At 53.6% G+C, this 13,366-nt stretch overlaps 1 protein-coding gene across 5 annotated transcripts; it reads left to right on the top strand.

The window, feature by feature from the left end:
* Window positions 1-350: 350 nt before the first annotated feature.
* MAVS (mitochondrial antiviral signaling protein) lies at window positions 351-12,096 on the top strand. Of its 5 annotated transcripts, none has more exons than XM_024742987.1 (7): window positions 351-448; window positions 4,089-4,259; window positions 5,198-5,387; window positions 6,693-6,865; window positions 7,590-7,746; window positions 9,646-10,118; window positions 11,001-12,096. In XM_024742987.1, exons 2-7 carry the CDS (start codon window positions 4,143-4,145, stop codon window positions 11,448-11,450), a joined length of 1,560 nt encoding a protein of 519 aa, XP_024598755.1. In that variant the 5' UTR covers window positions 351-448; window positions 4,089-4,142; the 3' UTR covers window positions 11,451-12,096. The 5 variants fall into 5 exon arrangements, with proteins under 5 accessions (XP_024598755.1, XP_024598756.1, XP_024598752.1 ...); XM_024742988.1 differs by lacking the exon at window positions 351-448 and adding an exon at window positions 3,392-3,623; XM_024742984.1 differs by lacking the exon at window positions 351-448 and having other exon boundaries at window positions 3,656-4,259.
* Window positions 12,097-13,366: the final 1,270 nt, after the last annotated feature.

The raw sequence follows: 13,366 nt of genomic DNA, 5'->3' as shown, positions 1-13,366 counted from the left end.
ATACCCTTGTGAACTCTGCGTGACACCGGACGTTTATTGAGCACTGACTGTGTGCTTAGGCCCTGGGCGTCCAGGAGCGAACTACATAAAGACCCTCACCCCTCAAATTTCTCGGCGGAAGGAGGGGGTAGCTTCGCGTGGGAAGCGTCGGGATCGAGCCCACCACGGTTTCTACTTGGTTTCTAGTCAGACCCTGGGCTTCCCCTGGAAGTTGCTCGAGACGAAGACGGAAAGAAGATCATCTGCACTTTCGTGGACTTAGTAGGAACCCAGATCTGTCCCGAGCGCGCGTCCAGAGCCTCAAGGCCCCGCAAACCGAGGCCAAGTGCCCGCCCCCGCTGTCTGCCCAATGGCCGCGCGGCCCTACCCCCCGCCCTTTCCTCCCTGCAGGGGAGGATTCCCGGCTGTCCGCGACTGGAGGCAGGTCGCTGGGTCGTGGCTACCCAAGGTAAGATCGTCACCTTGGGAGCTCGGTCCTCTGGACTCAGGGCGCACAGATGCCTTTCGGGGAGGTGGTACGCGGCGCAGGAGCCGAGTGGGACTAGGAGTCCGCCGGGGTGCACGGGGCTTGGGGCGCGCGGGGAGCTGGGAAGAGCAGGTACTAACGCACAGGGTGTTCGGGGCAGCGAGAGCTCCGTGCACCGCATCCAGCACCGGGGGCTCGGGAGGTGGGTGGCGCGGGCGCCTGCTCGGGCTGGAGGGGAGGTTGGGCCGGAAGGAGAAGGGCGCTGGCTACTGAGCTCCTCCAGTTGCCCACAGGCTCAGGGTGACTCCCAGGCGAGGCCTAGCCCGGGTGCGCCAATCTCTGGCGGCCGCGCTTTTGGGGGTCGCGGACTGCCGCCCTCCCTTGGGTCTTGGCTGTTTTCGGTGGTTCAGAACAGCCTCCCGGTCCTCCGCGGACCTGGGTCTGGCCCGGGAATTAAGGAATAGGAGCCGAGACTGTGAGGCCTCGCCCCTTCCGGGAGGGCGGAGCGCTCTGAACTCAGCTTCTGGTGCAGTCGGGTCAGAACTCTCCTAGACGCGACGGTCAGGAACTATCCGCTCCACATCTTATCTGAGACCGGAAGGAGGTGCCTGGAAAACACTGGAAAAAACAAAACCGACATTCTTCGTTTGGAGGCTCAAAAACATCTGGAAGGACATCTGGAAGAACCTGAGAACCCGGCTGTTGTGGAGGGCGGGGTTAGAACGTCCTCAGACGTGTCCGAAAGATTTCCATACCTCGCAAGAGAAGGAACTAAATAGTGCATCTTCCCAGGCACACAGTCACTTAGCGACCCCCCTCACCCAGGCAGTGGCCTTGCCCCTTCCAGGGCTTGAAGGCAGGGGGCTGTGTGAGTCTCACTTGCCGCAGGGGTCTCTAAGCCCTGCAAGGTGTATGGTGTGCTGCAATGAGGCAGCAAGTCCTGGGTTCAAATCCTGTTAGGCCACTGGTCAGCTGTGCAACTTGGCATCGCTTGTCCTCTTGGGATTGTGGCAAGAATTAAATGAAAGAAACTTAGGATGTGCCTGCCTATAGTGGACCCTCAATAAATGTGAACAAATATGGGCTTCCTTTCTTTTTGGTTGGACCATTACATACACCCGTACTCCCCAAACTCTTTGCCTCAAAGGCTGAGGCTGGGATGCAGAAGAATGTATCACCTGACTCTCTCCTGGTACTTCTCTGGGTCCCATGGGAGGGAAGGAGGGATCTGTTCGCCACCACAGAGTTGTTCCCCCACCCCACCCTCTGATCCTCTTGATTTCTGTCACTGGTACTCGCCCCACCAGGAGTGTAGCACCTGGTGGTTGGCAAAGCAGGTCATGCAGCATGTGGCTATGAGGCTGGTGGGCTGCAGGTAGGCAGGACTACTGCTCCATTTCCCATGTGGCAGGGGACTGGTGGCCTCAGCAACTTCTGGGCACTCTCTACTCTGCAGCACTGTCTCTTAGAGGTCCCACCCAAGCTTGACATCCAAGTTTCTACTCCAGCCTGCCCCTCTCCTCTGCCCACTTGCCTCCCTGAAAACCCCTTTGGAGATCCAATAGCATCTCAAGCTTCACTTGTTCAAAATGGAACTCTGGAGTCCTCTCTGCACCACTGCTTCTCCCCCAGACTCTCTGGCTTGCTAAGTGGCACCCTCCATCCACCTAGTGCCTTGATTCTTCTCTCTCCTTCACCTCCCATATCCACAAAATACCAGGAATCCAGCCATCTCTTGCCACCTTCATGGTTACTATCCTGGCCATACCCATCATGTATTCCCTGCTGTGGCCTCCTGACTTGTCTCCCTGCTTCCGTCCTGCCTCCTCCCCAGTCCAGGATCCTCACAACCACCACAGAGGTCTTTAACATAAATCAAATAAGTCAAATCAAATAAAATCCTCTCCCTTTCCTGCTCAGAGCCCTCCAATAGCTCCTTGTTTCACTCCAAATAAAACCCAAAGTCCCTTCCCATAATGCCCTACATTAGTGGCCCTTCCCAACCTCCTTGACTTGAACTCTGCCCCTCCCCCTAGCTTTCTAAACCTGGACAACTCCAATCTACTTTCTATTCTTCAAACATGCCAAGCTTGTTTCACCTTAGGACTTCTCACTTGCTGTGCCCTCTGCCCAAAACACTGATCTTCTTACATTCGAGTTCAGCTCAAATGTCAGTTCAGAAAAGCTTCCCTCCCCATCCCAGTTCAAGCAGCATGCCCTTCTTCAGGGGCTCTGTCTCACCATCTGCTTTATTTTCTCTGTAACCTTTATTACTGTCTGGAATTCTTATTTATGTATATGTTTTCTGATTTGTTATCTGTCTCATTCCAGTAGAATGTAAATTGGATGGTGGCAGAGATCTTGTCTGTCTTATTCCCTGCAGCTCTCTCCCATGAGAAAGGCAAATAAGAAACAAGCAAACAAACAGATCTATAATTGAAAATTGTGTTAAGTGCTACATAAGCAACCTGCGGCAATTGATTGTATTGGGGGTACTTTTAAATTTCAGGTTTATAAGGCTGAACTACTGTATTGTCAAAACAACCTCTCTGAGCCATTTTAGGGGTGAGGACAAGCCTGGAAAAGGCTGATAACTTGCCTGGGGTCACACCCAGAGGTGGAACTCAGCCTCCTACCAAAAAAATATGTATGTAGGGCTTCTCTGGTGGTGCAGTGGTTAAGAATCTGCCTGCTAATGTAGGGGACACAGGTTCGAGCCCTAGTCCGGAAAGATCCCACATGCTGCGCAGAAACTAAGCCCATGCGCCACAGCTACTGAGCCTGAGCTCTAGAGCCTGCGAGCCACAACTACTGAACCCGTGTGCTACAACTACTGAAGCCCGTGCGCCTAGAGCCCGTGCTCTGCAACAAGAGAAGCCACCAAAATGAGAAGCCTGTGCACCTCAACGAAGAGTAGCCCCCGCTCGTTGCAACTAGAGAGAGCCCGTGTGCAGCAATGAAGACCGAACACAGCCAAAAATTAAAAAAAAAAATTTTTTTTTAATTTAAAAAATGTGTGTAGCAAGCTTTAGTGTAATGGTGGGCCTGCAGTCATGTTCTGGGAAGAACCTGATCCCAGATCCTGAAGACCTCAGTTCTTTGCTCTTCTACTCACTAGCAAGTCCCCTTAATTCCTTGGTACTTCATTTTCTTCAAGGTAAGAATAGGATAGATCCTATTATTATGTTGGGTGCCTTCTCCTCTTCCCCATCCTCTCCCTCCTACCCCTCCTCCTCCCTCTCCTCCCCTTCCCCCTCAGTATACTCCAAAGGAGCAGCACTTCTAGGTGGTGCCCTTTTGCTATCAGAAGCTAGGGGCACATTCAGACCTGGGGATAATGGGGCAGGAGCCAGAGCTCTCCCCAACAATGACCAACCTGCAGGGCAGAAATGGGCCCTTAGGTCTTCTAGATCTGATTTTTTTTTTTTTTCACCAATTTGTTTTTAGGCAAATTCATCGAGGGCCTCTGAGACTTAGGCAGTAAAATAGGATGATTAAAGAAAAGAGCAAAAATTCCAAAGAGTTGAAAAAGAAAGAGAGAATTGCCTTTTGTCCAACTCCACTCCCAACTCTGTTGCCATGTGTAGTCTGTTTTCTTCCAGTCTTTTTTCCTCTCTCTCAGTCCATCCACCCTTCATGGGCCAGAGCCCTCTGCCACTTCAGAACCCAGACAGCGATGACGTTTGCTGAGGACAAGACTTACCAGTATATCCGCAACCATCATGGCAATTTTTGCAATATTCATGTTCTGGAGATTCTGCCTTACCTATCCTGCCTCACAATAAGTGACCAGGTGAGCCGGGGCGTGACAACCAGGCGTGGACTGGGGGCAGGGCTGTGGAATTCAGAGCTTCTCCCAAGCCAGGACCAACTCCTTCCTTCTCTGTTGTATCTTGCTTCCCATCCTTGACAGTTTTCTAACTTTCAGAATGAAGTGTGGCTCAGGGTGTCCTTTCCAACCTCACTGAGCTCCCTCTTGTGTCATTTTGGTATAGTGCTCCAAAATATGGCACTGAGATTTCTGGGCTTGGGACCACTCACCCACCTTCATCGGAACCTTCTTTTTCTTTATCTCTTTTGTCCTTGTTCCTGTTTAGTTTCAATTGCATTCTCCTAGTCATGGGACCCATCCTGGCAGGGAGCCTGGGGCTCAACTTTGAGAGTCTTTGGGAGCCAGACTGTGCTAGCTCCCTCAGCACTTGCTGTGGGCCCCTAGTGAAGTGAGCCTGGCCCCTCCCAGTTTTAGCTGTCCCCACATTGAACCCTGAGGCCTCCCTCTGCTTCCTCCATGCAGATACTGGTGGTATGTGAGTTTGTGGCTGGTAGGGTTTGGCTCCTCCCTCTTGTATTTTGGTGTTTGTGGGAATACCTTGCCATTTAGTTCTGCAGTAAATGTTTTCTGTGAGTTTTTTTTTTCCTGTGGGTTTTTGTTTCTGCTATCTGGTTGCTTGTTTGTATGTGCTAAGCCTCAGTTTCCTCATCAGTAGAGTAGGGGTAATAATAGCATTAAATAAGATAATTCATGCAAAGCCCTGAGCAGAGAGCCTGGGACACAGTAAGGCCTATTTCCTGGGCCTTTAAACTTGGGCTGAAACTCTGGCCTTGTCCTGGGCTCTGACTCAGTTTTAGATGGTTGCTTCCATCTTGTAGCTTTCTAGGCACCTCCATCTGCAGCTGTCCCCTCCAGAGTGGGGAGGGGGTTAGGGCTACCAGGCTTGAGCTTGGTGGCAGGGCTATGTCTTTCAGGACCGACTGCGGGCCTCCTATGAGCGCTGGGGGAACCAGGGCACTCTCTGGGACCTCTTCAACAGCCTTCGGCGGAGGAACGGCTGGGTGCCTTCCTTCATTGGGGCACTGAGGGCCTGTGAACTGTCCAGTCTCGCTGATGAAGTGGACCGAGTCTACCAGAGCAACCTGTTACGTGAGCCTCCCACCTTGGCCCTTCTTCTGGAACTCCTGTCTGATTCCCTGGCCTCCACTCTCCCTCTCCTCTCACCCCATACCTGCTGTCTTCATCTCTCACCCTCCCTCCCATCACTCCTGGGCAGTGGACAAACCTGAGTGTAGATCCATGCTTTGCCACTTATTAATCTTTATTAACCCTTTGGCCAAGCCCCTTTATTCCCTAAGTCTCAGTCTTCTTCTCTGTAAAATGGGGCTAATGGCAACATTTACCTTGTAGGGCTGCAGTGGATACCATGGGATGATGGCATGTTGAGTGCTTAGCTGGGGCTGGGTACCTTCCATGTGCTCAGCAAATGGAGCCTCCTCTAATTTTTGTGGCTGTGACGTTTGCCTCCCACGCTTTTCTCATTTCCTCCCGTCTACTCTCCCTCAGTTTGCCTTCCCTCTCTCTGCTCATCTCTTCTCTACCCCTCCCTTCACTGTCTCTTCTTTCTTCCTCATGGGCTCCTTACTTCCTTTCCCCTCATCTCTTCCCCTCCCACTGGTTTCCCCTAGAGCCTCCTTAGCTGCCTCCCACCCCCGCAGCTGCCCAGTTATCCCTCAAAGCCCTCTCAATGCTCCCTGCCAGGCCAAGTACTCAGAGGGGGTCTGCTGAGGCCAGGGTCTCAGGGGCTGAGGCAGGAAGAAAATTCACACCAGCCCTATATATATTTCAGACTAGAGACAATTCCTGAGACACTGCTCAGATTTACAGGCTTAAAATATCCCCATGTTTGCCTTTCTTTTTTTTCCTCCCCCTCCCTTCCTCCCTCCCCTCCTTCCTTTCTAACTCATCTCTTCATTTGTGGAGATTACCAGTGATTCCCCCAGATAAAAACAGCTGTGGTAGGGCCAGGCGTGGATGGTGGGGGCAAAGGGGAGGGGCTGAGGAGGAAGCTTTAGGTCAGGGGTCAGTTAGTGGTGAAAGCCACCCACGAGGAGGAGAAGAAAGCCGCTGTGTCCCAGAATGCCTGGGGAAAGAGAAGTGGTGACTGCTGACACAGTCTGGGTGGTGAAAGGCCTGCGAGGTGCCCCCAACACTCTCACTTCCCCCACTACTCCTCCTACCTCTCCTTGTCCTCTCCACCTCCACTCCCTCCGATACCTGCCTCCTGCTTCGTGAAGCTGGTCTCCTCTGAGGAGTACTGCCCACGTCAGGATAGAGTTTGATGCTGTGGGGGACTGATAGCCATGGACCTGGAGTTCTAGGAGCACCCAGGCCTCTCTTGTCACTGAGAGCACCCCAATTCCTCCTTGGCATCACAATATCTTTGTCCTTCAGGGAATCCGAACAACACCCCATCCCCACTGGAGCGGCCATCAGTTCCTGCTGGGGTTCCAGGGCCATCCACACCTGCTGTGGCCCCCAGCATCCCCTGCAATGGCTACAGAGAAGACGAGCCAAGTTACCCTATGCCTGTCCAGGACACCCAGTCACCAGAGTCCGTGGGAGAGGTGTGTCCTCACGATCTACCTTGAACCTCCTGCTTTTGTGTTCCCGTCTGCCCACTTCTGCTCACCCAGCCTTCCGGAAGTCCCCCACAAATCATGCCTAATCTCTGCTCAGAACCCCAGGGCTCCCCCAATATGGATCTGCCCCAGCTCCCGGACTGCCAACCAGGTCTTCACTATGTGGCAGCCCCCACCCCTCTGTCATCAGCCAGCAGTGAGGTCACAATTCTGAGGTCTTTGCAGTGGTCCATGTGAGATGTTGAGCTGGGTCAAGGGATCAGGGGATGACCAGATGAGGGAGAGTGAGGGAGCAGGAGGTGATGGGGGAAGCGGGGGATGTTTGGAGCTGTAATCATTGCCAGTAAAGTTTGGGGGTTAAGATGACTGATTCTATTGGGATAGGATGAGTGGGCAGTGAGGTGTCCAGGAGACACCACTTGGACTTGAAGCATAAGAAAGGGGTCTGTGCAGTGGCCCCAAAGATGGGGACCTTTCTTTAGGGCCAGACAGATGAATAGGGGCCCCCCATAGGATGATTTTCTATGAGGTGGCTTCAAAGTCACCTGCAGATAGAAGTCCTGGCAATGACCAAAGCCGAGGCAAGGGCTTCCTTGGTCCTGTGCTTCATGGCATGGGCTGTGGCCTGTAGGAGCCGTCCCAAGCATAAGCTGCCCTTTGCCAGCTCCTGGGAGAAGCAACTGCCTTATTCGTATATTCCTTCGTGCAGAGTTCAAAGAAAGCCCCACAGCCACCCAGCTCTGGGGCTGTCCTCAAGAGGCTTGGTGGCCCCCTGCAGCCCTCATCTGACATGGTGGCCCTCAGCCCTCTGACCTGCAGTGGACATCAGGAGCAAGACACAGAACTGGGCACTACCCACACAGCAGGTATGCATGGACCCTGGAGTTATAGGGCCTTTCTGACCTCCCAGTGAGGGTAAGGGTTAGAGTTGCCCCTCTTGTTTTCTTGGACAGGAGGCAAAGGTGGTATTCCCCAGGGAAATGAGTTCACCCCAGGGAACAACCCAGTTCCTCAGAGGGCTTATTGGTTAGTATTTGCTTTGTAACATACAACCCCAAAATTTAGTAGCTTAAAATACGACTATTTACTTAGCTCATGATTGTGTGGGTCAGCAATTTGGGCTGCCTCAGATGGGCTGAATTCCCTCTTATATACGCATCAGGGTACATATAAGCTGTTTACGGCTGTTGGCTGGGACACCTCAGTTCTCTTCTATGAGTCTCTTACCTTCCAGCAGTCAAGCCCATTTCATATACCTGAGCAGAGTTCTGAGAGAGGGAGAGTGGGCTTCTGGGGCATAGACTCAAAACTGGCACAGTTTTCCTCCTGCCTCTTTCTGTGGGACAAAGCAAGTTACAAGGCCAGCGCAGCATCAAGGAGTAGAAAGATAGACTCCATCCCTACATGAGAGGACTGACAAGGTCACATTGCAGAGCGCGTGGATGCAGGTAGAAGTGAATTAGGGCCATGCCTGCACTATACCAAAGGGACTATGTAGGGATCCGCCAGGATCTGGAGGACAGTGCAAGAAGAGTACAGGGCTGGGCCAGCTGTTGTCAGGGAGCACTGCCCTACCCTAAAGGGGTCTCTAGCTCCCAGTGAATCACTAAAACTTTTCAGCCCCCAGGAGAAGTATGTTCTTCATCAGCCAAGGGTCTGGACCCTCATATCAGACATCTCAGGAATATAGTGCTATCTACTCTGATGTCTCAGGCTGGCATCTCTGCACCACTATTTCCCAAACTGTTTTCCACATGACAGTGATGCCCAGCCAGCCCACAGTGCCCCCGGAACAGCCACAAGACACAGGAGCTCAGAGAAGCCACCTTAGTGTCCCATGCTCCTGTCACACCAAACTCTAACCCAAGTATCCTTTTGCACTTTGCATTGTCAGCTTGCTGTGGAACATCTTTTCAAGAAATGCTGCTGTGGACCAGGGAGGCAGAGGGCACTTTGATTTCAGTATGAGTATGGACACAGGTCCCATGAGATTCTGTGGTGTTAGCTTTGGGATGGGGGGTGGTGGACATCAGAATCACTCCCGACCTTTGTCAGCTGTAGGGCCAGGCATGTGTGTTCTCAAGAGTTCCATGGTGAATCCTTATGTAGCTGTCTTTATGGACCATCACCACCTGCTCCCTCCTGATTCCCCCAGTTCAGACTCTCCTCCCAGGGGTGGCTTTGTCCCTGTACCCCCAAGCCCTTGGGCCTCCTAGAAGATTTGCACACACTGGGGGCTGACTGGGCCTCTGGTGCCACATGACTGGTGTGGGCTCTTCTAAGAAGAGCCATCCTGCTCCTCTTGCCCTGGCCTAGGATTGTTCCTGCTGAGAGGAAAGATGGCAGTGGGAGAAACATCCAGGATTCCACTTGTCTAAGGAGAGGATGGAAGAGGCAGACACAAGAGGAAAGGGGGGTGTCCTAGGCAGGAGAAGAAAAAGCAGAGAGGAAAATTAATAATGATTTTCAAGCTCCTAGACCCTGTTAAAGGGAGGGATCATTTTGCTCTTGTGAGAGAACACATCAAGGACTGAGGAGGGACAGGACCAAGAATTTATCTGCAACCATTGGGCCTTCAGCCCTGGGAACCAAAGAGACTGTGGAGAGTCCTCCATGGGTAGGAGGTTGGGAGGCTTGGATGCAATAGGGATGGTGTGAGCTGGGGCAGAGAGACCCTTTTCCAGCCCTCTGATCCCAAGGCCACTGTGATTTTAGGATAACACTCCTGTGGGTTTGTGTTTCTCATTTTGTTTTGCCACCTGCAGGCGTGGTCTCCAGTTTCACATCATCCTATGGGCCTGTGTCTCCGACTGTCTCCTTCCAGCCCTTGGTCCGTTCTACCACCAGGGCAAGCCGCTTGCCTGGACCCCCAGTGTCAGCTCCATCTATTGGCACCTCCTCCTCCTCCACTGGCTTGGCCTCTGCAGGAGGTGCTGGTGACCAGGCTGAAGGTACCATCTGCTCCAGCGGGGCAGGGGTGCCCAACAACTCAGCATTTGGCAGCACAGTGCCTTCCAAGTTGTCCACCAGCTTGAAGCCCCCTGGTGCAATGCCCACTAATGTGCTCACCAGTCTAGCACCATCCAAATTGCCCATCAACTCAGTGCATTCTGGCGTGGTGCCACCCGAAGTGCCTACTGGCTTGGTGCCTGGCCACAGGAAACATATGTGCACGGTGCCCAGAAAGCTGCCTGCCAACACAGGGCCCACCATCAGGAACAGCAACAGACTTGTGGAGGTGAGTCCTCGCCCCTCCTAGCAGTGATCCAGGCCTCTTCCTTGTACCCTTTCCAGTCTCCATTCTGTCTCCAGCCTAGGCTGGTCCAGGGCTTCTTCTGAGGGCATAGGGACAGCTGAGACTTAGCCTCATCCAGACCTAACACCATGTCCTTTAGAGTAATAATAATCATTAGAACTCTTAAGTGTGAATGCTTCAGGAGGGTCAGGCTTGCTGGGCCACCTCCACTGGTCACATGCATTAACCCATTTAGAGCTCACAGCTTCCTTTTAAGCTCATCAATACTATTTTGCAGGTGAGGAAACATTGAGGGGTAGAGCAGGGTAGCCTGTTTGCCTCGATGCCTTGCTCTTCACCACTGGGATATATGGCCTGCCCCACCATGACCAGGGTTTTACAAACTGCAGTCCCAGCCCATCCATCTCTGACCCTAGCAGCCTCCACAGTTGCCTGCTCGGAGCCTGCACGTCTAACCCTACTACTGCTGTCTGTCTGGAAGAACCAAGTCCATGGGGCCCCTTGGGTGCATGGCCCAGCCTATGACCCTGTGGCTGCTTCATGGCCATCAAGCCCAGGCATAATGTCAAAGTAGATGGGGCCACACATGACCAAGTGCTCCCTGGGGTGGGAGTGAGCTCACAGGCAGGCCAGTGAGTAGAGCTTTCAGCCCTGGAGGAGTTCACCACTGATGCTCCTGCAGGGCCTTAGTCCCCTCCTCCCCCACTGTCCTCCTGCACCATCAGTGGGTTGAGTCCCCAAGAGAGGGTTGCCTCACAGCACTATGGGCTGGGAACTGAGGGGTTGGCCTGTTTTGGGAATGGGGCCACCTAACCTGGCTTGCCCCCCACCGTCAGTCCCTCCAGTCCCTCCTTTCTTTCTCAGGAGACCCCAGCATCTCCAGCACCCACAGGTACTGCCACTGGAGGCACCTCGCCATGGCCAGATAGCAGCTCTGACTGCTGGGGCTCAGAGCTGGAGCTGAGCAAGCCTGGCAGGCTGGTGTCCAGAATGGACAGCCAACCGTTCTCGGGCTGCTCCGCAGACCTCGCCATCAGCCACAGTAACTCCCTGGGCGTGGGGCCTGACAACGCTCCAGAGGAAAATGAGTACGAGTCGGAGGACACCATTAGGATCCACGGGGGCCCCAGTACCCCCGTCCTGGGGGACAGCCCTGGGACACACACCGCCCCAGAATTCTGGGAGGAGGAAGAGTTGGAGGAGTTGCTGGTGGTCAGGAACTTGCCCTGGGCTCCGTGGCTTGGGGTGGCCGTGGCTGGGGTGCTCCTAGCTGCGCTCCTGGCCACACTGTACCGGCGGCGCCCACTACAGTGAAACTCCTGGGCCCTCCCTATCACGCATCTGCTCCCTTTCCCATGGTACATCTGCCTGAGCCACTGAGTTGAGCTGTCCCACCATCCTTGACGCTATCTCTGGGCTGGCAGAGGCTGGGTCAGAGGCGAGGCAGCATTTCCATCCCAGCTCCTGCCCTTGGCAGCTCCCCCACCATCCTTGGCTTTCTGGGCCCTGGGCTGCCCTGAGTGCTCCAGACCTCGCCCACCTGGCCATCTGGTTGTTGCCCTTATCCTCTGGAGGAGGTGCCCCCGTCTAGGCCTTATCCCTCTTTACCCAAGTGCAAGGATCAGGAGGTGCTACTGGAGACCGCAGGGGGTCGGAAACATCCCCCATCCTGCCCTGGTCCCTGGCAGCCAATGGGGGGGGTAGGAGACCCCACAGAACATCACTCCAGCCCCCAGTGGCCCAGCCTCAGGCTATTGCCCCAGGAGCAGCGGAGTGGCCCATCTTCAAGGACTTAGTCCCCTGCCTCTCTAGTTCCCCTCCCCTGCCACACAAGGTTGGGGAGGAGGTCTGGAGATTCCCATGGACCCCTGGGAAGCCTGATCAGGTGCTAGGCCTGAGGACCACCTAAGTGCCCCTCTCCAGCCTTCTCCTCCTTGTCTCTGTTCTCTTCAGCTCCATATGGGGGTTGGAGAGGGAGCACATGCAGGGCAGAGCTCAGGCCAAGGTTTGGATTTCAGCTCCACCTCTTCTTGGGCTGTGTGGCCTTGGCAAATAATCAGCCTTCTCTGGTCTTGCTTACTCATGTGGACCCTGAGGATCATGGCTCATCCTTCACTGGGTTCTCCTGAGACTGAAGCGTACACGTCTTTGTCAAGTGCCTGGTCCAGAGCAGGTGGCCACTAAATGCTTTTCTCACCTCTCCCTGCCCAGCCTGGTAGAGATGAGGGCATGAGAGGCAGAGTGCCCAGTGGGTAAGCGTGCACTGCTGCAGTGTAGGATGGCTGAAGCCTGCATCCCATCTTACTAACTCTGCTCTTGGGCAAGCTGTTAACCTCTCTGTGCCTGTTTTCTCATCTGTAAAATGGGGATGAATAGTAAAATTTTATGTATAGATATACATGTCCTAGTGTTGTGAGGATTAAATGAGTTTATCTATATAAATCTTAGAATGGTTCCTGACATTTCATTTACTAGGGGTGGATACATTATCTCTATTCAAATGTGGAGGGACTGGAGCACTTGGCCGTGCCTTTAGAAGCAGACCCAAACCCTACTGCCTATGCCCCTTTTATATTTGTCCCTTACTTTATTCCATGCACTGGGGAATTGTTGGGGAGTGAGGAGGGAGGCATGTCCACTGGGGCAACTGTGCAGGGTGGGGGCTAGGGTGCCGCCCAGCAGACAGACGGATTGAGGGATATCCTTGTGGGTTCTTTCCCAGCAGCCATTGCTGGACAAGGGCCAGGCACAGGAGCCTCGGGAGCTACCTTCATTTCTGAGCTCTGCAAGGGATAGGAACTAGAACCCTGTGGAGACATAAGGGGTAGGGCTCACTGTGGCCCACCCCCAAACTGTCAGTCTGCAGGGTACTGCACCCTGCTCTGGCTGCTACAGCCTTTCTTTACGCTGCCCTCAGGGACTTCAGCAACCTAATGACCTCTACTTCTACCTCTGAGCTTCTCTTCAACCCTCTCTCCAAATGCAACCACCTGTACCCTGAAGCCAGGAGTGGTCCCTACCCAAGCTGTCTGCAACCACGCCCCATCACTCTTGCTCTTAACCCTCTGCTGCTTCCTCCCTCCCAGGTACCCAGGTCAGTGAACAGTTCATGAATAGGTACTGGTTTTAATGTGTTACCCTCCCAAAGTAGCTTTGGAAAAAAGTATCTCAAGAAAGCAGCTTGTAGACCCAAAATATGCTACTTAAATGGCAGAATTTCAAGCACAGTG

The sequence above is a fragment of the Neophocaena asiaeorientalis genome, unplaced genomic scaffold, assembly GCF_003031525.2.
Source record: "Neophocaena asiaeorientalis asiaeorientalis breed wild unplaced genomic scaffold, Neophocaena_asiaeorientalis_V1.1 scaffold82, whole genome shotgun sequence".
Classification (NCBI taxonomy): Eukaryota; Metazoa; Chordata; class Mammalia; order Artiodactyla; family Phocoenidae; genus Neophocaena; species Neophocaena asiaeorientalis.
The sequence above is the reverse complement of the archived record's forward strand: the minus strand, read 5'-3'. Positions and strand labels throughout refer to the sequence as shown.

Coding starts and splice junctions, on each gene's coding strand:
- MAVS (XM_024742984.1), top strand. CDS start 3,957: ATGATTAAAGAAAAGAGCAAAAATTCCAAAGAGTTGAAAAAGAAAGAG. Junction 4,260..5,197: donor GCCTCACAATAAGTGACCAG/GTGAGCCGGGGC, acceptor GCTTGGTGGCAG/GGCTATGTCTTTCAGGACCG. Junction 6,866..7,589: donor CACCAGAGTCCGTGGGAGAG/GTGTGTCCTCAC, acceptor TCCTTCGTGCAG/AGTTCAAAGAAAGCCCCACA.